Below are 23,965 nucleotides of genomic sequence, written 5' to 3'. Positions count from 1 at the left end.
TTTGCTCTTCAGAGTGAAGGGCATCCGGCCATTTGATTACATGCATGATGGCATCTGAGACATCTAGCTCGATTGATCTGCAGTTCTGAGTAAAATAACTTCGCCAAGTACTGGGATTTCGCTGTATGCTTATATATTCTCATTGCACGTCACAGAGGTACTCGTATCCTGGATCAACACCTGCAAAGGTTTGAATAATCTTGGTTTTCTCTTGTGTGTATGTGGACAAATACCGCATAAAACAAGGCCTCTGCTTGACATACTGTGCACTCGTATTTCTTTCATTGCGCATAGCAGCACTCGTGCCTTGGATCAGCGGTAAGCAAACAAGAAGAGTTTTAGAAATATTTTTCTTTTGCACAAACAAAATGAAATGCTAGCCACACTTGCACTACATGTGTCCTCGTATTTTGCCTTATTGCCTGGAATATAGATGCCTGTGAAGCCCGGGAGTTCTGGCAAGTCATCTCGGAAGGAGGAGGAGGTGGACATGAGTCCCCTGCTGTCTGTGAACAACTTGAAAGAACAGCGAATAGCGTTCGAGAGGGCCCTCAAGGTTAGTGTTACAGCCATGCCATGTGGACATACTGTGTTTTGTATTAGTCGCACCCCCACTTTTTGCAAAGTTCAAAGAAAAAAAATTTCTATACAAGTCACGCCAGTATATACGACTCGTCTTATGTTAACTCTGTCGGCATAATGGAACAGTGCATGCATGTACACTCATTATGAAATGCCGAACTTGCCCATTTCGGGGCACTTTCTCTTGGGCGCAGTAAACCAATATTTATTGCACTTCATTCGAAGCCATCGAAGACCTCTTCCTGCGATGCACTGTCAAAATCTTCAGCCACTTCGATCAGCAGCATTGCTGGGTAACCGTCGTCGGCTTCTGAGTAACCTTTATGCGACGTTGTAGCATTGTTGCTGGCATTGCCTGTGGCACGGCGTGCTCAGGACAAACACTCAATTGCAACATGCCTGAACCAGCTTGAACACACGCGTACAAAAAAACTAAATGTCGTCCGGAAGCAGGAAGCACAGAGACTTCTCATGTGGGTAAATGATGATGATAACCAAGTGGTGCTTTTTGTACAACTAGCATGTGTGCACTGTTAGTGTGCTACAGCGTAAGAGTAAAAAAAAATGTGGCATCCTTTAGTTACTTATTGCGTCAGTTCCACGGGTATAACTTTTTCTTTAAAGGGACACTAAAGTCAAATAAAGTCAAGCTAAAGTGATAGAGCAATGCTCTAGAACGTCTAAGGTGGCAATATAATCGCGAACAGAGCTTTAGTAATCGAGAAATTGAGGTAAATGCAGGACATAAGAGACTCCCCAGGGACATTCCGGTACTTGCGCGATGACGAAGGCACTCCTCAAAAAATTGTCACTAGTACTCAACCACTCATGTTAAAAAGATTGTTTCGTTGGATTATAAGACGGAAGAAAATGCTACTTGTCTACTTCTATTAGATTCTTAGAAAAAAATACATTTTTGGCGTTACACTTGATAATGACGCGGGCGATCAAAAGGTTTCATTTTCGCTCGACTCTGTGCCGCGCGCGCGCTTTCGAGTTTCAGAAGTTACGTTATTGCGTAGTGCTGCACTGGTGTTGCTGGCTCGCTAAACTCGCATTTGCATTTGCTAGCAGCTTGAGAGTCGCGACGGCACGTCGATACGGCGGCCAGCTTCGTTGCCCGCCGTCGCATTGCTGGAGTCCTCGCTGCTTTCGCGTTCGTAAGAGCCGGTGTTGAGGCTGCCATCGTAGTAAGCAACGACGCCGACAGCGCAAGCTCTCGGCAGCGTGTCACGCTCATCGAAGCTTAAATCGCTAAAATCGAGCCCAGCATCGCGAGCCAATGTGTCGTTGTCAAGGTCATCAACTAGTTGGTCTATTGCAACGAGCGTCGACAATCGCCCTGTTCACAATTCGGCGCGCACTTTACCTTTCGCTATGGTGGCTAGGCACTATAGGAAACCTTTCGCACTGACGTCGGCTCTGTCTTCGCTCTGCTTGTGGCTGCGCGTTTGCGCTTTCCGCAAAAAAAGCCGTAGCGCCGTCTACGGGCGCCGTTTTACTCACCGGCGGCACGTCACTTTATGGCCATGACGTCGCCACTCCTCGCTAGGGCGGGCGATTTGAATTGCGTCTGAAGCGTCCACGTACCTCTAACGCAATTTTCTCTTAAAATAAGTCTTTTCTTGGCACGAAACAAGCGTTTTGAGGTTTCTGGTATGATATTTTAACAGTCCACGTTGAAATATTTGCCTTTAGTGTCCCTTTAAGGGGTGACACATCTAATTTTTTTTTTTTACTACAATCAGATTGTACTGCAATCAGATTCCAAATATTTCACTAGTTTTTGTGCAGCTGCTATAGTGCTTGATTAATGTCGTACAATTATTGAACTATGAAAAAATAAAATTGAGACAACTTTTTTCACAATCCCATGAAAATAACCTCGGAAGATGGGAACAATACTGATATCAGGGGTGGGACCCCTGTGCCAATTGCACCATTTTGATCCACACGCAGATGCCTGCGCCAAACACAGAAAATTGACCGAAATTGCGCCACGCTGCGCCTGAACGGCTTCGGCATGTGTGCTCCGGCAGTGGCCGCGAGCAGGGACCGGATTCGTTCTCCGAAAAAGAGTGCAGCCGTTTACATTCCGCAGAACGCGCGATGGCGCTTCCCACACAGTTTCTCGGGATTTTAACTCTGGACTTTTCGGCGCTTCCGGCAAGTGGCCAGCGCGCGCGCGCAGCCACTCTCGGCTGTTGTCACTGCTGTCAGAATGGCCACGACGTCTGTATTCAGAGTGTACTAGAATACGGTTGAGTGCGCCGAGCGGCGCGGCGTTCGCTGAGGCGCAAAATTGCGAAAAGCAGGCTCAGGGCACTGCGAGCGAACTAGATATTAGGGAGGTGCACGCCGCCGCGGGTTCAGCGGGCGGCCGTCTCTTTCTCCAGGGCCAGTATACCATAAAAATATTCCAGTATGTTTTTATGCCCATATCGCTGAGGCCTTAGACATTTTCACATATTGCGAAGGGCCAATGGCGGATTTGGAATAGAAAGTCGCAGTTTCACCGGAAAGGCAAAGCATCGATTGCGATAGCTAATTAGTAGACAGCTATACGAAGTAAGTATAGTAGCTTTATCGGTCATATAAACTTGAAAACTTTCGCTTATTAACTAAATTAACAGGTGTCACGCGTGCACAAGCAAACATGAACATGTCTCACTCGATGACTGCGGAAACTAGCTGTCTAAATGCTGGAGTGAGCAAGCGTGGCTGCTGCTGCAAGCGAATGGACCTTCGTGCTGCCTCTCGCTTCAATGCGAGCTAAGGGGCGAAAACACAGTGCACACAAAGCTATGAGCACTCGCACTAGATCCGTCCCCATCGCAGATCACTTCGAAGATAGGTCCCGCGCTGCAGCCGCCAAAGAACGCCCCCACCTCCCTTATGCCGGTGCCTTGCACGCGACCTAAGACGGCACGCTTCCTCCCTGCTTTCCTCCCTTGCGCGCGCGAGATTGAGCTGCCATGGTTGGCTCACCCTCGCACGCTTTCACTCGCACATACAGCATACGGCGCGCGGCGACGATGTTATCGCCCCTGGACTTTATACGGAACATCACAGCGACGACGTCGGCAGAAATGCGCTTGCAGTGTCCATATAATTGTATCCCAATAAATACAGATTGGAATAGTTTTGCGTTATACCAACCCAGGGTTGATTGTGGCTCTCTGGGTCTGCGGTGACATGGTGACCCAGAAATTATGTTAGCATGTCGATTGGACCGCATAATTTGAGAACGTCTTCTGCTATCATCATGAGCGTCGGCACGGGAATATATAGTTCGATTGTCGTTCCACCAATGTTTTCGGCTTCACAGGAAAACAAACGCCGTGCCGCCGCTCGGCCCACTCTTCCATATTCCAGTACGCTATAGCAGCAAAGCGTGCTTCTACTATGCGCTTTGCGTTGGTTTATTCTCTGTTCTATCGTGGTTTTGAAATGTGCTGCCATATTCCATTATTCCACTAAAATTCAGATCGGCCTGCTCCAAAATGAAATTTACCCTGCTCCAAGTTGCTCCAAAATGCAATTTTGTCGGCTCCAAAAATTGCTCCGAAGTGACTTTGGGTAGTCCCACCCCTGTGATATCTACTTTAAATTGCAATACCTCCCAGCAGTGCGAAAGTACAAGGTTAGATTCCAGGAAATTGGGACATTTCAATTTTTTTTTTCCTGACTTTTGCATAGCTCCAGTAATTGTACACGCTGTTTGACTAAATATTAACACTTTGCAATCTACAAAGAGCTAAATAAGCTACAGCGTGATGACTTTTGTGAAAATTTACTATATGTAGAAGTGCCCACAAAGATGACTATATTTTGCCATTGTGCATCACATAACTCAAACTATAACAGCTACATATAAAACTCTATAATTGGCTGAATTTTGAAGCCTCTAGTACAGATAACAAAAAAAAAATGTTTTGAGGAGCGTAATCATGATTAAGTTTTCTTTTTAAATGTTTACAAGGTTTAATACTTGGTTTCAGCAATAAGTGAAATCTCCATATAACAAACTTCAGAGGACTGCAGCAAATAGTTCATTATTCTGAAAGGTTGTTATAGTGAAAGCTCCAAAATTAGCTGTTTCACATATCAGTTCATCAGTTGGCACCGTACGAGTTATCCACAAAAACATCGCTGTTGCACTTTTCATAAATTACGCCACCACGCATCCCCGTACGTAGAGTGGCGTGCATAAGAGATGCCGACGCAGAGAAAATCACAGACAGTGAAGAAGCTTCATATCACCTATGAGGCGTAATGTTTTTTTGTTTGTTTTTCACATTCTTGCCGTGGGCATTGCAACTGGCTTGCTTGAAGCGGACACGTGAACTATATTCCAAAGTGCAAGCTTATGTAAACAACAAGGTGATGAAATGGTATCGCCCTCGTAGAGGCAAAGTTGGAGGTTGTTTTGGCAATAAAGTGTAGTTTCCTTGTGTGGAAAGATTTCTCATACCAAAACTCTTAACAGCAAAACCACGCCATAACAGGGAGGCATGGTTCTTCTTTTTGATTCCACGTGAATGTGTCCAGGTGCCTGTTGGGATCTGCCACTGTCATAAGTGTGCTTGTTTGCCGCCTGTTGTGAAATATGGGATGGAGAACTCTCGTTCAGGAAATGTTTTCAGTAAGGTGTCATTGTTTTTTTTTATTTTCCTCGCAGCTGCTCAAGTGGAACTTCAGCACTCCACGAGAGGAGTTCTACCAGCAGCTGAAGGAGCAGATGGTGGTGGCCAACTGGGCCCCTTCACTGGTGGCCAATTGCTTCAGTGCTGATTTCAAGATGCACATCAAGGCCATTGACATGCTCCTCGAGGTCAGGCTTTTCACAGCTCTGTTTTCTGGTTCATCGACTCTGTCGTTGCGGCTAGTTGTGTACTGCAGCGGCTTGGTCATCATTGAGTTATGCAGCTCGGCACAGCACAGGACTACAGGGAGGAGGATTGATTCTTGGCCGCTATTCAATGGAGCCAACATGCAAAAGTTCTTGCATCTGAATTTTGCACAAATCTGAACACTGGGTGGTCACAGAACCTACCTTTATGGTATTAGACTTTGTCATTTTGCCATTTCTGTACTTGAGATGAACAGACTGAAAATACACTGATAGCTTTCTCTCTTGCAGTAAAGTTTTTAATGCAGTGGGGCTTGTTAGAGGTTGTCATTGTTATTCTGATGTGCGCTGAAAAATTGAGCAGCGAGCAACTGATTGAGGCAGTTGCTGTTCGTTCAAAATGAGTGTTTGCAACCAGGTCAGTTATGTGACAGCTGCAATTCACTGGCATTACTGTACCTTTTCTAGGACCTTTATTCTGTTGTACATGCATGTGCTTTCTTAGAAAGTAAAGACTGGGGGTGTGCAAATAGATCATGAATCCAATACATGAAAATTTATCATAAAATTTAATGCTTACAAATTTTGTGCAAGACAAGACTGTGCTGCACATGCCTGAGTCTCCTAGCATTGCATAACAAGAATTTCGCAAGCTATCGGTAATTTGGGTACATATAAATCGGGATATACCGTATGGTCTACCCTTATTTTAATAAAGGCAACTCCAACTTAGTATGCCAGCACTGATTACAGCTCAGTTCTAGTATATGAAGGTCTGGAGAGTATTTTTTTAATAGACTGTCTATTGAACATAATCAAATGCGTCTTTTCCCACCTGAGGCTAAAGAATTGGTGATGTTATGTTGTACTGAATACCAGTGAGGTTCTCTGTTTAATAGTGGATCAGTGTTTCATGGCAATCTTTTATTGCCGTGAAAGTTTTATTGAAGTTTTGCTTTCCTGTTTTCTTCCAAAATACAGAAGGGCTGTCCCATCTTTACGGTAGGTAGGTTACCGTAAGGCCCACCTGCGCAACAGACGAAAGCACGACCCGTGTATCGCATGGGTCGACCACGTCAGCACCTACAATAAAGGGCAGGCGCATCTTTATTGGTATATGGGTGTCTCGCGGTGCATTTTCTATTGCGGTTGAGCCCAATCGGGATCGAATTTCTTGATCGCGTTTGACTTCATAGCACAAGCTGCGAAAAGGAGGCAATCCTTAGTGCTGCTTCAGGGAGTGCCAAATTATGTCAGTCGCCACTTAGCCATGCCAGACTGTATGGTTCAGCTGCGACACTAAAAAATCAAATCTTCATACAACCCTGAAATGAGTAGGCATTCTTGAATGATCATATTGTCACATCAGCTGAATAATTTGATTTCTTTGTGTGATAATTAAGTGGCTTTTTTGTTTATGCACAAGTCTTTCTTGGGTGTGTTTATGCAGTTTCTGAGCAGCCCCGGGGGTGTGGAAGCCACCAGTGCTAATGTGGACCTTGTGCTCAAGTGGCTTACTCTTCGCTTCTTTGACACCAACCCGAGTGTTCTGCTGCGAGCTCTGGAGTACCTGCAGGCTCTGTTTCCAGCACTGTACGAGGCGGGCTATAAGATGCACGACCTCGAGGCGTCTTCCTTCCTGCCGTACCTGATCCTCAAGGTGCTGTAAATGATCTCTTATTCACAAGCGCGATATTAGGGAAGCTCTCTTCGACATTGCAGCACTCGTTGACATCTCGGTTCTGGTGCTGTTGAATAAGAGTTCAAATTGCTTGCAAAATTGCACTTCTTGTCCTGTGGTGTAGTAGCTTGTGGAATTGCCATATCAGGCTTTTTTGGTACATCTTCGGGCCAAACTAGCTGAATTAGTTGGGCCACTTTTCAGTTTTTCACAATTAGACGCCCTGCAGATTTGTACAGCTGCACATGTTATATGGCTGCCATGCTGATCGGGACTGTAAATCTTCAATGTGCTAATTTCTGTTTGAATTTTGTCTCAAGAGAACAAGGTTTAATAGCTCTGTGAAGTATTTGTGTTGTGGGAACGTTCAGAAATACTTTCATACCACTTGCTGCAGGTTTGTCACAGAAGCAGTGACTTGAAGGGACCCTGAAACGATCTAGGTCCTTCTGATCATTGACGCATCTAAGCGCTCCACATAAAGCGTGTAATGTATTATAAGGTTTTAAGGGGGGACGCGGCTTTCGCATCGCGAAAAATGGCTAAAAAATCGATTTTCTGAAAATCAAATTTTCAGTTTCTATAACTCTTATTCTATCTGATTCCGAAATATCATCACTGAAAACCAAGTAGAAGTGCTCTAAAAAAATTGTTGTATCAGCCAAGGTGCCGAAAAATTTCGCGGAAATCTCTAAAGAACGGCGTTTTTCAAGCAACGATATCTCCGGAACGGCGCAGCCGAGCGCCGCCATCTTGGTCTCGTTGGAAAGCGCATTTCTCCGTCTTCAAATTTGCCGCTTCAGCTATCTCCACCATACAGAAACGAGCACACAAAAAGCAAATGATTGAAGGTCGTGCCGGAGCCGCCGATTGGCCGCGCCCGCCACGTGACTCCAGCGCGGTTCGCCATTGGTCCGGTGCTCGCTCCGTGATCGCGTCGTCTGCACCGCTTGTTGCGGTCTCCTCGCGTTCCATAATCTCGACGGGTGTTAAAACGGGCGCTATGCGGACATCGCAGTAGCGTGGCCGATCCCGCTTTTTGTGGACGTCTCAGACTCGCGGCTAGGCATTCCGAGCATCGGCGACGCGGACTTCGCGACCATTGACCAAGCTTCGGGCCCGGAATCCTCGGACGCGAGGCTAAGCCTTTCGCGCGTAGGCGCCTCCGACTCGGCGATCAAGCACATCGCGCGCGGACTTCTCGGATCCTTGCCTAAGCATTTCGTGCATCGGCGCCTCTGACTGCGCCACTAAGCACATCGAGCGTCGTCTCCTCGAGCCCGCGGCTACGCATTTCGCGCGTCGGCACATCGATCATCGAGTGTCGGCATCGCGAGCGTCGACTCCCCGAGCCCGCGGCTAGACATTTCGCGCGTCGGCACCTCGGACTGCGCGGCTAAGCTAATCGAGCGTCGACTCCTCGAGCCCGCGGCTATGCATTTCGCGCGTCGGCACATCGCTCATCGAGTGTCGACTCCTCGGACCCGTGGCTAGGCACTTCGCGCATCGGCACCTCGAGCGTCGACTCCTCGAGCCCGCGGCTAGACATTTCGCGCATCGGCACCTCGAACTGCGCGATTGAGCTCACCGAGCGTCTATTCTTTGGACCCGCGACCAGGCATTTCGCACATCGGCACCTCAGACCCGCGACTTAGCGCATCGCGCGCCGACTCTATTATCGTATTGCCACGATATCTCGTACCAATACCTATCATACCACCCCTTCATAAAAAAGAACCTCATCATGAGCTCTGTTCACTAGGCCACTTGGGATGGCACAGACACCTGGCTGCAAAAGTGAGGCATCATACAAAAGTACAGGCTGGAAAGCACCTAGCAGCTGCATTGCTGCCTATCTATCAGTGGCTCTCCTAACATCCATAGCCATTGTCAATGGAAGATGATCCAAAAATTCAGTAACATGGTCGATTCTACCAAAAGAAAACAATGCCTCACTGACTGTACTAGAGACTGCTATCAATGAGGCAGTCTACAGGTACAACACTAGAACTACTGTATATTTATGCCCACATAGTTCTGCACCTCACTTGGTTTGAAACCCAGGCAGCATGCTCTTTGTAGAGCAACACTAAAGAATGCCATACAAACATGAAAAACGCAGAACAAAGGCACAGCAGACCAGAGGCCACATGTCCAAGAAGCCCCACATCATAAAACACATCAAAGATTACAAATTTGGTGCATTTTAGAGAACTGAAGAGAAGGTGAAACTTTGAGGGCCGTTTTCTCAAAACTGTCTTTTCGCCTTTCTGCTCAGTTTCTGGAGCTGATTTCTTCGTTACCATTGAGCCTATTTTGATTCTGTTTTCTTTTGTCACGTTCCTTGGACTACAGTGCAGGTCGAGACAGTCTCGCATTTTTATCTTGACTGTTTATAAATTTATGGTGTGGCTATTCGTTCACTCCGAAAGTGTGCTTGGTGCGAAGGTAACTTGAAAAATGACTATCTAAAAAATTTGCGTTGAAAAAAAAAAAAGTAAGACTGTCACGACCTCCAGCACGCATTGAGCTATGCATTCAATACTCAACGAGCCTTCCATCATGTTTTTTAAGCTCCCCAGGCCCTCCAGAAAGTTCAAGAGAGAAAAATTCTGCTCAGTAAAATGTTCTCAAGGTATCACTCTGAAACTTTTATGAAGTATCAGGGAGACATTCTAAACATTTGTGCCAATTTTCATCAAAATCGATGAAGAAATCAGGAAGTTGATTTTCAAAGCCACGTCCCCCCTTAAAAAGGCACATCGCTACCTATCGCAGCATGCCAATCGGCTGAGTTGTCAGCTGCCCCTGACCAAGTGACACGATTTGACCATATCGTGTCACTGGGGCGAGCTATCCGATTGGCTGCCCAGGACGCGTCATCGACATTATAGTGAACAAATGTTGTTGGTAATAGTTTAGATGTTAGTTAATTTGTAATAAAAAGAAAGTAACAGTAAGAGAATGCATAAGGACATGTATCACTACACTAAAAGCACTTCCGGCCTACAGCAAGTGTCGTCTGCTTGTGTTAAAACGCGCTCCGTGTTGACGAGAGCTGCACAGTCAGTGTTGGTCTTGTTCTTTCTTTTCGCGAGCACCATGGTTCGCCCTTGTTGCCTTGTGGGCTGCAAACGTAGCGATCAGCGGCATGTCAAGCTGCGACACCATGCGCTGCTGCAAGGCAGCAGAACAGCTCTGTATTTGGCTGGTAAAGCTCGGCACCACCAGATGGCTGGACCATGTATACAGTAAAAGCTCGATGATACGATCACGGCTAATACGAATTTCCGGATGATACGAATTTTTCTGTGGTCCCGGCCGAGCCCCATTACTTTGCAACGTGCTAGAGAACGGTTGTTACGAATCGATTTTCAGCCTGCGTCGGTTGATACGAATAAACGCCGCCCCACCGACGGCCGCGAAAGAGAACAGCGCGCAGTCACGCGCTTTCTCTCCCTCTCTTTTGGTGCGGAGGCGCGGCGCCGGACAGCGCGGACTCCGCGACTGGGCGCGAAGAGTTTGAAGCGGTGGCGCTTTTGGTGCTTTTGTACTTTTCCTCCTTTTCTGCGAGCCGTCAGATGGAGTGGCTGCTGCGCTTCGGGCCGCGTTCTTCGTGTTTGCACCATTTTGCCTAGTCGCAGCGAGCTATGTCTCGCAAGCGGAAAGCACTCTCCTTTAAAGAGAAATTAGACATTCTTCGAAAGGTCGATGAGGATCCCAAGAGGAAGCGGACGGAGTTGACTAAGGAGCTAGGCCTCGCAACGTCAACACTGAGCACAATTGTTGTACAGCGAGACTATCATGAAAAACGTGCTTTCGTTCAACGCGAAGCAAGCGAATTCGAACACGCTTATTTCGAACATACCGCGCACCGACAATGCTCTTAGCAGCGCGCCAAATCACGCGGCGGCGCCTCCGACCGGCATTGCTCCGACACCGCCATAGAGCAAAAGCTCAGGAGAGACCCCTCAATGCCGCGCGTGAAGGAACGGGAAAAAAAAAGAACCCGCGGCGGAAATTTCCTTCTCTCTCAAATTGCAAGGTCGCCGTTTCTGCATCGTGCCGGAACAAGCGTGTACGTGCCGACTAGAGTGTTCTAGACACTCAGTCTAGAACACTCTAGTATTTTAGCACACACTAGTGCCGACGTCTCAGCCACGCGGATAAAATGGCAGTGAACCCTTCTCCTCTATTTTCTAGTCACATGTTGACCTTGCACGCTGCGGCAGCAGTGCAGAGGGAAGCAGCGGCGGAGGCACAGTCGGGCCAACAAAACTGCCACGCCCGCAAACGCTCGCTTCCCGATAACGGCAGAAAACGAAACTTCAGGGTGCGGCTAAAATAAGCTGGCGCCAGCACGGCGGCGGGCGCGCACGGAGTGGAAGGTGAGAGAGCTACGAGGGAGTTGAGAGGGAGGGCGAGGGGAGCCACCGAAGCGGCGGAGTTGACGCGGCCATATCCGCTTCCCTGCCGCCCTCCTCCCTCACCTTAGACGGTCTCCGCGCGCACCCGTGTGCCGGCGCCGCTCGCTCGCTCCCTGAAGCTTCGTTTTCTGTCGTTATCGGGAAGCGACCGTTAGCCGGCGTGGGCAGTTTCGTGGCCCGCGCTTGCTATGCGCTTGCGCGCCGCGATATTTCACGACTCGCACCGTTCGTGCATCGTGCTATGGTGCACGAATACTTCAAAAATACGTCCTTTTAATTCGAACAAATTTTCGGGCCCCTTCGAGTTCGAATTATCGAGATTTGACAGTAGTTTTAATTGTGTTTCGATGATACGAATTTCGGCTAATACGAATATTTTTCGTGACCCCGTGAGATTCGTATCATCGAGCTTTTACTGTACCGATCAGGTCGCTCACGTACATATACAAAGCTCCTTCATCGCAGCAGTATGGAGGGGCTTTAGTTTACGCCTCTGCCTATCCGTCAAAACACCCAGCTCGCCTGTGGTTACCAGAATACCGGACATGCTCAGCGCTGCGACAGAACGCTCTCCCTGGCCAGGCAGCTGGCAGAGAGGTTGAAGAGCCTTCGTGCGCTGGCTCCAAGACAACCGGAAGTAGACGTCATCACGTCGCATCATGACGTAGAGCCAGCGAAGGCGGAGCTTAGCCCCGATCACTTGGCGAATGAGTCGAGGAGAAAATGCATGGCTAAGGAGGAGGGTAACTTGTAATTGTCCGTAGCTCTTTAATATGAGATGCTTCACTTAAATTGTGCCGCGAATGTTTTACTGTAGCTGTGCCCTACGCGTCTTAAAAAATTTGTCCGAACCGTTTCAGGGACCCTTTTTTTAATTAAGTGGGAAAATGCAGAAAGCCTTTTTTCTTTTTTTTTGCCTCTTTGTTTTGAGTTGGAAACCGCATCACAGTATTATGGCTATCGGTTTTTGAGATCAAGGAAGCAAGCAATGGCTAATGATTTGTTTCATGACGGAACAGGAGCTCTTCCATCTGCTACTTTTCATTCTAATCTCATTTCACCACTTCATGAAGACTTTTGGTCTGTGCAAACCTCACTAAATTCAAACTTTCCTGTAAAGGTGTTCAAATTGTGAAATTTATTAATCTAATCCAACATTGGAGGAAAATAAGCTTTGAATAAAGGGGATCCTTAACATGACCTTGTTTTGTGAATAAAATTTGAATTTGACAATACGTACCGAATTTTTTTTCTCATTTCTGAAAGTTGCATTTCTGAAAGTTGCATAGGTTGCATTTCAAGTCAGTTTGGAATAGAAAGAAGGCTTATTTACATTCTTTTATATAATTCAGTTCACTACTGGACTTTCTTGTCAACTGAGGAGCTTGTAAACTCTAAACATATTAAAGGTTATCATATCTGGCATATCGTGACAGTAAGGAAACATAAGAACAGCACATCACCAGATTGTTTCAAAACGTAAGAAACAATGGTAATGAGATTGTCCAATTAATAAACTGTCTTGCCTAAATGGAGAAAATAGCCACAGGATAGCCAAAAAGTGATGCATCCTTATTGAACGACTGGAAAATATGTAGAAATCAGCTACTCCAAGAAACGTTTGCAATCTTTAAGGCTTAGCTTGTCCCCAAGCAATAATTGTGATGTCTTGCATGCCTTTCTTTTCTTTAACACTGCACACCTGGTACTACTTCCAAGTCACAAATGGCATGCACATTATCAGCGTGGAATATTATTGTTGATGGGGAAAGTAGCGAGTGCAGAGTTTTACAGAAAGAAAGCACAAGCAGGACAAATGAGTTATTGTTTGGGGACAAGATATGGCTCCAATGGGTATGAGCATTTTTTTTTTTCTGTACCCCGTGCTTTTGCTTATTGATTCGTGCATCTCCGCAGCGACTTTGGCTTTTCTACAACTGAACAGTTGCCACTTTTCATTTTACTGTCTTCCTGTACACTTCAATGAGTGCTGCCATATCTTAGATCCCAAAACAAACTTTGAGAATCCTATACAAATACAGTTGTGCGAGTATTCAAAATTTCAATTGTGAATTGAATAGCATTGGCACCCGTTCGTAAAGCTTTTGCTTGCCTTCCTTTTGTGCAGGCTGGGGATCCTAAGGACACGGTGCGCAAAGGGGTGCATGATATCTTCCGGCGCATCTACAAGGTCTTCCCAGGCATCAAGGTGTTCAACTACCTCATGCAGGGTCTGTCGTCCAAGAACGCACGACAGCGGGCAGGTACGTATTGCACTTGTCCTTTTCAACAGCTTGATTGCATGGAGTTCATCATTTGTGTCAGTGGCTCGGCACCCACGCAATTCTGACGCTGAACACAAGGTTGTGAGATCAAACCCGGTTATTTCGGGTGCATTCTGGTGGGGGCGGTATGTGAAAAAGCCCCAGTGATTTCTGAACAAGGCATCGTAGAACACTTAGTCACTAACTTAGTCTGAAGTGTAGTACCTAAAAATTTAATCAAACCCCAAGACATCCACGCTAATGGTAATGCAGTTTTTTATTGTAAATAGGGATGTCCTTGCCAGCTCAGCAATGCCTTCAGCAGAAGCTTTTTGCTAAGAAACTTTGCAGTTACTCATCATACCACTGAAAATGGAGCATGTGACACTTTATGGGGGGTTTTGGTGCCTATATAAATGCTCTGCAGTAAAGAAATCATTGTCATGATGTTGAGCTCTGAACACAGTGCAAGATATATACTCTTTAGGTGAGGACACTAGTGAGGCGCGGTCGACCAGGTAATGTAGCAGTGGCGTGCGTCCATCGGCCCAGTGACAGCAGTGGATACCTATCGGCGGGACGACAAAACCTCAGTAAAAACGCAGTCGAGAGTTTGTGTGTACAAGGAACACGCGAATAGCGCAAGCAACCAGAGAACCGCACCTGCATGCGGTGTCATGGCGCCGTATCTGCTTCGTCGAGGCGATGCCCTCTCCCCCATGCTCTCCTCTCACCACGGTGACATACTTTTGCACGTCGCTCAATTATTTCAGATTTTCCACGAAGCGCCAGTTGCTATGCCAACAGAAGATAAAACCATTAAAACATTTTGTCTTGAAGTTGCGTCGTACCGCTGATGGGTATCCGCTGCCATCGTTGGGCCAATTTGTGTACGCCGTTACTTTATCTGGTCGATCACGTCTCTCAAGCAAGCCGAGAAGTGTCCCCACCTAAAGAGTATATATATCTTACACCATGGTTCTGACTAACAGTGATTAGTGGCACTGCGAGGCCTGACATCACAGAGTGGACTGAGAGTTCAGAAAATATGTGCTGGCGCTGCTGTTCTGGTGCAAAATTTAAAAAATGGAACTTTGACCTTCATTTGTGTTCTAACCTAGTATCGTGAAATTAACAAATATTTCAAAGAATATCTGATCAGTAAGACCCTTTTCACCAACTAGTTCGCCCGTTATAACAGAATGCACTTATGCTGCACTTAGCCATTTGTTGCCTCAAGACCGTACACATCCCTTCAGTGGCAATTTGATTCCTAGTTGCTGCAGGGGCTTTTCAAGAGGTGAAGTCCAAAAACACTTTTGTACTTAGACTTTGGTGCACGTTAAAGAACACCATATTCCATCTCGCAAGTCATTTGTGTGTACGCTCCGTATGCACTCCGTATGACTATACTAGAGTATGCTTCTCCTGTCTGGAATCCACACAAACAATGCCACATTAATCAGATTGAGGCCATCCCAAAGAAAGCGATCCGCTTCATATGCCGTAGGTACGACGAGGATTTTTCACCCTCTACAGCGCTTTTATCCCTAGGCTTACAACCGCTCTGACCGCCGACGCACGGAATCGCTGAAGTTTTTGCATTGCATTATTCACTCCTCTTGCCGTATTTCTTCAGATAATTATCTACCTCCTGCAAAACCATCTCGTACTAAAATTACCATCACCTAAACATTGCGCCTTATTTTGCCCGTACGGACACTTTTAAATACAGTTTATTTCCCCATGTAATTGAATACTGGAATTGTTTGCCTGGTCCTACTCGTTCACTTCCTTTAAACTTATTCGTAGCAGCCATTGAATAGTTTTGATTTGTAGTGTTCGTATTGCCTTTATTGTTTATTATTTGTCATTCCTCTGCTTTTCACACCCACTCCTGCCATAGCCCGATAGGGCTGCAGTATGTACAAATAAATAAATAAATAAATTTGCAGTACTGCCAAAGGTATTAAGCATACACAGAAAATATCCTTGCACAGCATTATGAAGTTCCGTACTTAACTGTCTGATTGTTGGTGGGATTGGAGTTATTTTTGCTTGGTACATGATATATTACGGTGATAGGTGCCATGTTGGACCTTTGCACGTGCTAGTCGTGTACTGTGGCAGTGAGCAGATGATGCGGTGTGGATAAACAAATTTTGAGGGGCATTCAGCCTTTCTGTTGGCTAAGGAGTCCTGCAGCTTCCACAATGCTGCAAACGACGTTTAGCTGCTGCACCAAGTGCCTATTTATATCGGAGGCTCTGCCAACAGTCACCAACGCCGCACGCATTTTGTGCGAACGCGGGCACAACGCCGACGGCGTCGACAACAGTTCTGCGTGTTGCCGGTGCTGCTGCATGTCCAAGTTTATACAGCTGATAAAGCTACTATCATTACTCCGTATAGCTCTCTACAAATTTGCTATCGCAATTGATGCTTCGTCTTTCAGGTGAAACTGCAACAACTTTTTCTGTAAGCTACAGCAAATCTTCTAAACATGGATGTTTTAAGCCCAGAGCATGGCGTAAAGAAATGTAGTGTTAAAAGAAACAGTCATGAATGATTACATAGAAAATAATGTAATGACATCGCACCAAAAACATGACAGCCTGTGGCTTACAAGCTATTGGCAATAAAAAGATAAGCGAATGACCGTAATCTTGATTTAATGTAGCGGCTGAAATTAATGTACCACTGTGCCCTGGAAAAAACATTTTTTAGCCCTGCCTTCGAGTATGCGCTCCGTATGACTATGCTCGCACCATTTGCACAAGGCGTTGTGAGCTTGGAAGGATGTAAACAGCATATTAGTGTGGGCGACAAATGCCGAAACAGGTGCTTTCTGTGCTGCGTCGGCATTTTGCACTGCCATTGTAAACGGAGGCAGTGGAGGCCGGCTGAGGCAAGCAATGGACGCGTCGCCGCGCGAGCGCAGTAGAAAGTCTATAAACTGATTTGTTGTTTCTCTTTAGTGTCCCTTTAACCGAGTACAAAATACACTGGGAGAAAAAACAAATTTGGTGTCTGCCTTCGCAGTTGTGCGGGGTATTTTCTGATGATTGTCTCTCTTTATTCTAGAGTGCTTAGAGGAACTGGGCTTCCTTTTCGAAGTTCTTGGCCTTCCCATCTCTGAACCCACACCCCCAGTTCTTCTCAAGGAAGTGGCTAGGCACATTTCGGACAGGGACAATGCTGTGAGGAATGCAGCGCTCAATTGCGTTGTACAGGCCTACTTCCGCGAAGAGGAGAGGGTCTTCAAGTACATTGGCCAGGTGAGTTTGTGTCTGTCTGTGCCAAGCTTTCTCACTCGTGCAAGGAAACAGTGTGGTGAACAGGATGTCAAGAAAGTGAGACATGTACTATCGCACTCAGTATGAACTACAATGCGAAAGTGTGTGGCCATAGAGAAAGAAATGTAACAAGAGCGGACACTCCCATAGAGCCCACGAGGCGAATTGACTGCTGTGCACCAAGCCGTCGGCATTAAGTCCTGAACCACACTTCGGGTTTCGGTTCTGGGTGTGCGCATTTTGAACGCTAGCTGGCACGCGTTACACCGGCTGCGCCGACCGGCGCGGAATGGGTATTTTTTTTTCTCTTCTTCTTCTATTGTGCAACCGCTTGTGGTCTTGGTGTAGAATTGTTTTATTATTTCATAAAAATGATTGCGAACGATCTTTACAAGCCTTCATTGAATCTGTGCCATGTGCAGTTTTACAAAGTAGGCGCAAGGCTCCTTGTGAAATTAGGAAATGTTTATTTTGCTCCATGTAAACGCTTGTTCCGGGGTTTTTGTGCATTCATCCTACGTTGTGGCACCAGGTAAGCAGCATTAGTTCCCATACGAAGCTCCACTGGAACTGCATCAGCTGAAAGATATAAATCAGAAGCATGTCATTTTGGTATTTAGACATTATTGGAATACTGCGTGTAGAGGCGAAACGTGCAAAAGTGGTCAGTGGGCAACATTACAAACAAAAGCAATTCGCTTTTACATACATTGCGTAGAAAATACCCAACTCATCCCAAACAATACCATAAAATATGAAGAAAACGTCTGATTTCCAAGCATTCCCCCATTCCAGGTCATTACTTCTCGCATTTTAACAGTACAAATACACTGGCGAATGTGCGTTTCCAAAACAACTTGACCTCAGCCCGCACAATAGTACGCTACGCACACAGAGATGGCCACAACAGTGGCTCCCAGCCAGACCATGCTAGACGCTCGCAGAATGCCTTCTCCTTGCACTCAAAACAAATGCGTGGGTGCAAAGCCTGTTTTTATTCGTTCGGAAGACAGAATTTTCGAATTAAAGTTCCAGGTTTTTGAGTGTTCTGCCGGAGCAAGCAGCACACTCCCGTGTCATTACTCTTGGCAATCGCTCGTTGCATTTTCGACAAGCGCAAGTACCGAGAGAAGGTACAGTAAACCCTCGTTATAACGAAGTGAACAGGACAGCGAAAAAATTCGATGTAAGGGGTAATTTGATATACGCGACTGCTCCATAATAGCTCTGAAGTGCAGCCGAATTAGCCGTGACAACTCCGCTGAAGTGGTAAGTGCAAGATGTTCAGTGAAACAAACCTTTATTGAGCTACAAAAACGTCGGTAAGCTGGGTATGTTGGGTGTTTCTGCTGGGCGCGAGGGGTTCCTGCTCCAGTTTATTCAGGCACAGCACGAGGTCGTAGTCGCCGCCGTGCACTCCACTTTGTTTTGCAACAGACAGAGGCTCTCCTGCATCTGTGCCACTGTTGGTATTTCGTGAGGCTGTTCGTCTATAGGCTTTTCTTCCTCATCGGGGTCACCAAGAACCAAGTCTACAATTTTGGCATCCATAGGTGGGGCAATGACGGGAGCATCTGCGTCAGCCATTGCAAATGATTCGAAGTTGCCTTTCACCTCTTTGCCAACGATTCTGTGCACAACTTCGTAGAGATAGTCGCAAACATCATCAGCCTGTCCTGTGTGCGACTGGGAAAATCCAGCATGTGCAAAGCAGTTGGCAATCTTTGCAGGTGCCAACTCTTTACATGAATGGCTTAATAAATGTATTGCATCAAGCAAGTCTATATTGTATCCCTTGTTGGCAACATATGCAACAAGCATACGCTGCAAAAGACTTTTGCAGTATAACTTCCAGCATTGTCTCAATAATGCCTTGGTCCATGGGCTGCAATATCGGTGTTGTGTTTGCTGGTAGAAATTTCAAAGTGATAGCTTGGAGATTTTCAATCTTGCCATGGCAGTTGTCGCTAACAAAAAGAGCATGCTTTTGCTTTGCCCTAAACTTTCGATTGAGCAGGCGCACATACTCTTCAAAAAGAGCTGCGGTCATCCAAGCTCATTTGTTGCTTTTATATATGCAGTTTTTGGGCATCGTTGCGTTGTGAAAGCATCGTGGCTTTGCCGCCTTCCCCTCTCTTGTCTTCCCCTATCGCGTTAGCACTGAACAGCATGGTAACGCACTCTTTGCTTTGTCTACATGCTGATGAGGATCCGCCCAGTGCAGTGTATTTGCATTTCAGCAACATTTTGTAAAAGAATGCTGCCTCGTCTAAGTTGTAGATGTCCTTATCTTCCTACTGCTGAAGTAGGAAGCTCAGCCGATGCTTAAGCCATCCGTCCACAGTATCGCGGTCCACGGCTGCGCCTTCTCCAAAAATCTATTTTGAAGACACGCCGTGCCGCCTCTTGAAGCGTTCAAGCAGCCGTTGCTGCACTTGAAATCTTGCTTGCCCATTTGGAAGGCTAGGGGATTCGGCTTTCGCGGTCACAGCCGGTCCATTTACAGGGAGGTTTGCGCTTCTAGCTTTCTTTAGCCATTCGAGAAGCTTCCACGTCAGGATGCATAGAATCACGGTTGCGCTTTCATTTGGCTGAGCAGCTCTTCCGAAGCCGTCGATTACGGCTTCCTTATTCTTCAGAATAGTTGATAATGTTGACGGTGGTATTCCGAATTGCCTTGCGATTTCGGACTTCTGCCGGTCTCCTTTTTCCACCTCGCGTATCAATTGAACTTTCTGCTCTAATGTCGGACACTTTCGTGCGGGCACCGGCGGTGCCATTTTCAAAAAAGCACACGCGATGAACACACAGAAAGTCGTGCGTTCACACAAACTTCAGCGAACGACACACGTGCACAACAAGGAGTGCCACAAAACAATAAAGAAAAAAAAGTAGTGACTCTTGGTTCTGACATTGAACAAGGTGCACGCTGAGCGCATGAAAGGCTGCGTGGATTAACATGTCTGTTGCGCACTATTCCAAAGCGCTGCTCATCTCTGATAATGTGCAAGACGGTCGCCGAGGAAAGGAGAAGGGGGGGATCACACACATCGCGCATGCGACGGATTGTTTTTGTTCTCGACAGAGGAAAAGAGGAGAAAGGCGCTTTGCTGGTGTGCCCGCATGCTGCACACGGAGCATTCCGCGCCGGGGAGACACCCACGCTGTCTGCGCTGCCGTAAACGTTGCTCGCTCGGTGCGGAAAGAGTCGCTTGTTGCGTGCTCGAGATCATGACAGGCAGATATTGGTTCTTTGTGATTGCACTTGCAAAAATTGTAGTAAAAGAAGTTTTACAAGCCAGCATTTTTTTTTTTTTTTCACATCCCAAATATTGTTAATGTCTGTAATATGTTGTACAGCAGCCTTTAACTATTAGTACGCTATGTTAAGACTGTGGCGCAACCAATTGTGTGCAGCTTTCAGACAAGGACAAGTCTCTACTTGAAGAACGCATCAAGCGGGCATCACGCACACGTCGCATGACTGTGTTGCCACCCGAGGAATCCCCACCCATCAAGAACTCGACACCGCCACGTCCGCAGTCGGCTGTGTTTGCATCTGCCACCATGATGGAGCCAGAACCTGAGCCAGAGGAAGTGGTGCACAGGTGAGAAGCATTTGGTGTGGCAATGTTCTGAAAAAGATTGTGAGGGGATGTCTGGTGAATTGGATATCTATCACATCACAAAGTCATCATTTGCACAGCTTACTGCTGTTACGCAGTCCTTAGCTCTCGAGGTGTCGGTGCATTCATCCATCCATCCATCTTTAAACTATGCCACAAAATTAGCTATCCTGTGCAACAACCATAGTTGATTCGAATGGCTTTGTGGAAGTTTGAGATATTTCTTCAAAATTAGTAAATCCTACAAAAGCACTAACCATAACAACAAAGAAATTCTAGTACGAACAATTTTTCTTTACTTTTAAGCTTTCCTCTTTGTCCATACTTGGCCCTTGCGCCACAAAACACTACATTCATCATCCTTATCCTTTTGGGCTGTGAGAATTCAGTGCAATATGTTTCAGGAACGAGTAGTTCCAGTGCCATTGTACACGATGGAATTGGAATGCCAATATAGTACTGGCTGAGGCCTGCTGGCCTGAGCTTCGGGACCATGACCTCTCCATGAACCTAAGATCCATGAGGCTGGATTTGTTCAACTTTATCCTGCACTGTGTAGAGCAGACAGTAGAACCTCATTGGTACGATCTCGATTGTGAACATTGGCACCGGGAAATCGTAAGTAACAGGAATACAAAAAAAAGTTCGGCAGGTGTTACACTCTTGTAACACAAGGCGAAATCCTGCTGCACATTTGATAATACATGAAGTTATACAATCAGGGTTAGACGTCTTTGTAAGACATAACGAGCAGCAATGGGAAGTACACGTGTGGCACTAAGGCGACCTCCTGAACGCCACAGATGAACACTTAACGTGGTGCCTAAAGTGCAGCATGTTAGTGCACGCTCTAGGCCACACCTATAGTCAGTGAAATGGCTGCGACATGACGTGTGCAATCACGCACGCACTAGGCACACCTTTAGTAAGCCAGAACCGTGGAGCAGTCGTGGCTTTAGGGAAGTGTGCTCATCTCGCACCCCGGAGGCCCAGGTTCGATTCCCACCCAGACCGAAATGTACCAAATTTTCTTTTCAAAGCCACTAATTCACTTTGTTTAGACACCTCCCTGAGTTTAGCTATAGTTTCGCCAAGGTCACCGCCAAGGGCACCGCTAACATAGATACCTAAGGCTTCGCCTTAAAATGCCCCAATACAGTTTACAATTTTTTAACCGGTTCGTACATTCGTTCGTACAATAATCGGCACCAACGTTCAGTACATCGCCAAACTGCGATCGTTTGGTACGTTTTCCAGCTGCTAGATACCGTGGAAACAAGGAAAGGCTTGAGCAATCGAGAACGATAGCGGCCTGCTGCAGCAGCTTCCCCGCAATACTCTCCAGGCCATCTCGCATGAACGCCAGCATGCACTCGGATTTCTATTCCTGTACCAGCAAAATCTCCTGGGTCGTCGCACACCACATTCACTGCTATTGCCGCCAACCCTATTGCGATAAACATCTTCACCCATCTGTTTCAAAGCGCATATGGCATAGTGCTGTTGGAAACGTACTGCACGCCTTTACTAGGCGATAACCCAAATGTGCCGCCATTCCCTGCTGCAGATGGCACAAAGTGAGCGTAATGTTTCGCTTTGGCGGCATGGTACGCATTGTATTCCAGGGTTGCCACCTCATCAATTTCGGTTTCCCATAGCTCTTAAAACACTGCGCATTAAGAAAGCTACAACATGCGCCGAAGGAGTGAAGTGCATTACCATACAGTACCGCACGTCATTTAAAAGGGATCCAAGCACGGTGGCATTGCCCAAATACTGTATTTACTCTAATCTAGGCCGAATCCGATTCTAAGCTGACCCCCCAAAGTCCGAAGCCAGATTAAAAGAAAACTTGCCTTGAATGTAGGCCGAAAAAAAAAAAAAAAAGGCGAGGGACCGGGTTCACGAAATGAAAACAGCGTTTATTGTATATGAACATGCCGAGCTCATTCTACGTTATCGCTGCTAGCCTTATCGCTGCCATTTTCGAACAGTGCACTATATTCAGTACCATTAAGTGCATTAGAAATGCTGCACTTTTGAAGGAGCGCACGATCAAAGTTCCTGGGTAGATGTCATCCTCCTTGCGGCGCACGCAAAAAGCATCTCCCGTTGCCCCCTCTGACGGACGTTTTTCTCATTGATGCCGAAGTCGTGCCCGGCTTGAACGTTTGATGATGCCTCTGCGGCTAGCACAGCTGTTCGTTAGAAAGTGGCAGCACCTGTTTGGTGCCATTACGATAATGCCACGCCGCGCGCCGATGCTACACCATACCGATACTACAGATACGACACAGGTCAAAATGGCGACGTCGCTCGTGTACTTCAGTTGGCTACTGGTGCGGCTAGTAGCAGCTGTGATACTAACTTTTCTAGATGGCGCTGACTATGCACCATATTTATCAGTTTCAGTTAAACACCTGTCGCGTTTTTCAAAATCCTCGAATCTAAGCCGACCCTAGAGTTTCGTATATGATTATTTGCAAAAAACCATTGGCCTAGATTCGAATAAATATGGTAATTATATTTAACTGAACTTGGAGAGAATTCACAGGCTGCCTGAGGCGACATGTGCGTATTTAGAACTGGAAACTACTCTGCATTAATGTTATGGTCCATGCATTCACTCAAGAACCACGATTTTCCTGCAGCAAAATCATTCGAAAGACTCTCCACTTACATCAGTCTTTCCTCCTGTAGATTTCAAAAAATTGTTTCTTTCCCTTGATACTTGAACGAAATGAGTATTGTACAACTTGAATGGTGAATTCTTTAATCAAATGCAATATCGAGAACAATTCGATTCGTATTGGAAATTTCAAATATTTTCACATCCCTACAGGTCACGGATTGGGCCATCTGCTTGAACTAGCCGTATGCTGGCATGGCAAAGGGCTCAGCAAAAATCTTGCGCTACGTCCTCGCTTGTTTGTCACTTCTCATGCGCACGAGTAAACGCATTGACCAAGTTGGGTTGAACTGCAGAGAGGCACAAAAGACAATGCAGACATTCGTTTCAGCATTCCACAAATTAAGTACTGCTGTTATGATGTAAAAAAAAAATGTTAAGCATTAAAAATAGAGACATTGGACTGGTAAAAAAGTTCCACGATTCAATGCCTTCAGTTTCAGGTTTCAACTAGAGTTGACATGTTCTGCCAGCCGATAACACCTTTCCAATTAATGTTCAGATCAATGCCCGACAGTACTTGCAGAAGGTCACTGTTGCCGAGTTCA

The 23,965-nt window shown here is 46.3% G+C and overlaps 1 protein-coding gene across 2 annotated transcripts in view; it reads left to right on the top strand.

Annotated features, from left to right (window-relative positions):
- LOC119450244 (cytoskeleton-associated protein 5-like) overlaps positions 1 to 23,965 on the top strand; it is a 101,314-nt gene that overhangs the window by 37,505 nt on the left and 39,844 nt on the right. For both annotated transcript variants that reach the window (XM_049665730.1, XM_037713631.2), the window contains exons 16-21: positions 434 to 556; positions 5,264 to 5,416; positions 6,885 to 7,094; positions 13,671 to 13,806; positions 16,891 to 17,084; positions 20,520 to 20,710. In XM_049665730.1, the coding sequence (XP_049521687.1) occupies positions 434 to 556; positions 5,264 to 5,416; positions 6,885 to 7,094; positions 13,671 to 13,806; positions 16,891 to 17,084; positions 20,520 to 20,710 (1,007 nt within the window). The remainder of the gene's footprint in view (positions 1 to 433; positions 557 to 5,263; positions 5,417 to 6,884; positions 7,095 to 13,670; positions 13,807 to 16,890; positions 17,085 to 20,519; positions 20,711 to 23,965) is intronic.

The sequence above is a fragment of the Dermacentor silvarum genome, chromosome 4 (assembly GCF_013339745.2).
Source record: "Dermacentor silvarum isolate Dsil-2018 chromosome 4, BIME_Dsil_1.4, whole genome shotgun sequence".
In the NCBI taxonomy this organism is placed as follows: domain Eukaryota; kingdom Metazoa; phylum Arthropoda; class Arachnida; order Ixodida; family Ixodidae; genus Dermacentor; species Dermacentor silvarum.
This window is presented reverse-complemented; position numbering and strand designations above follow the sequence as displayed.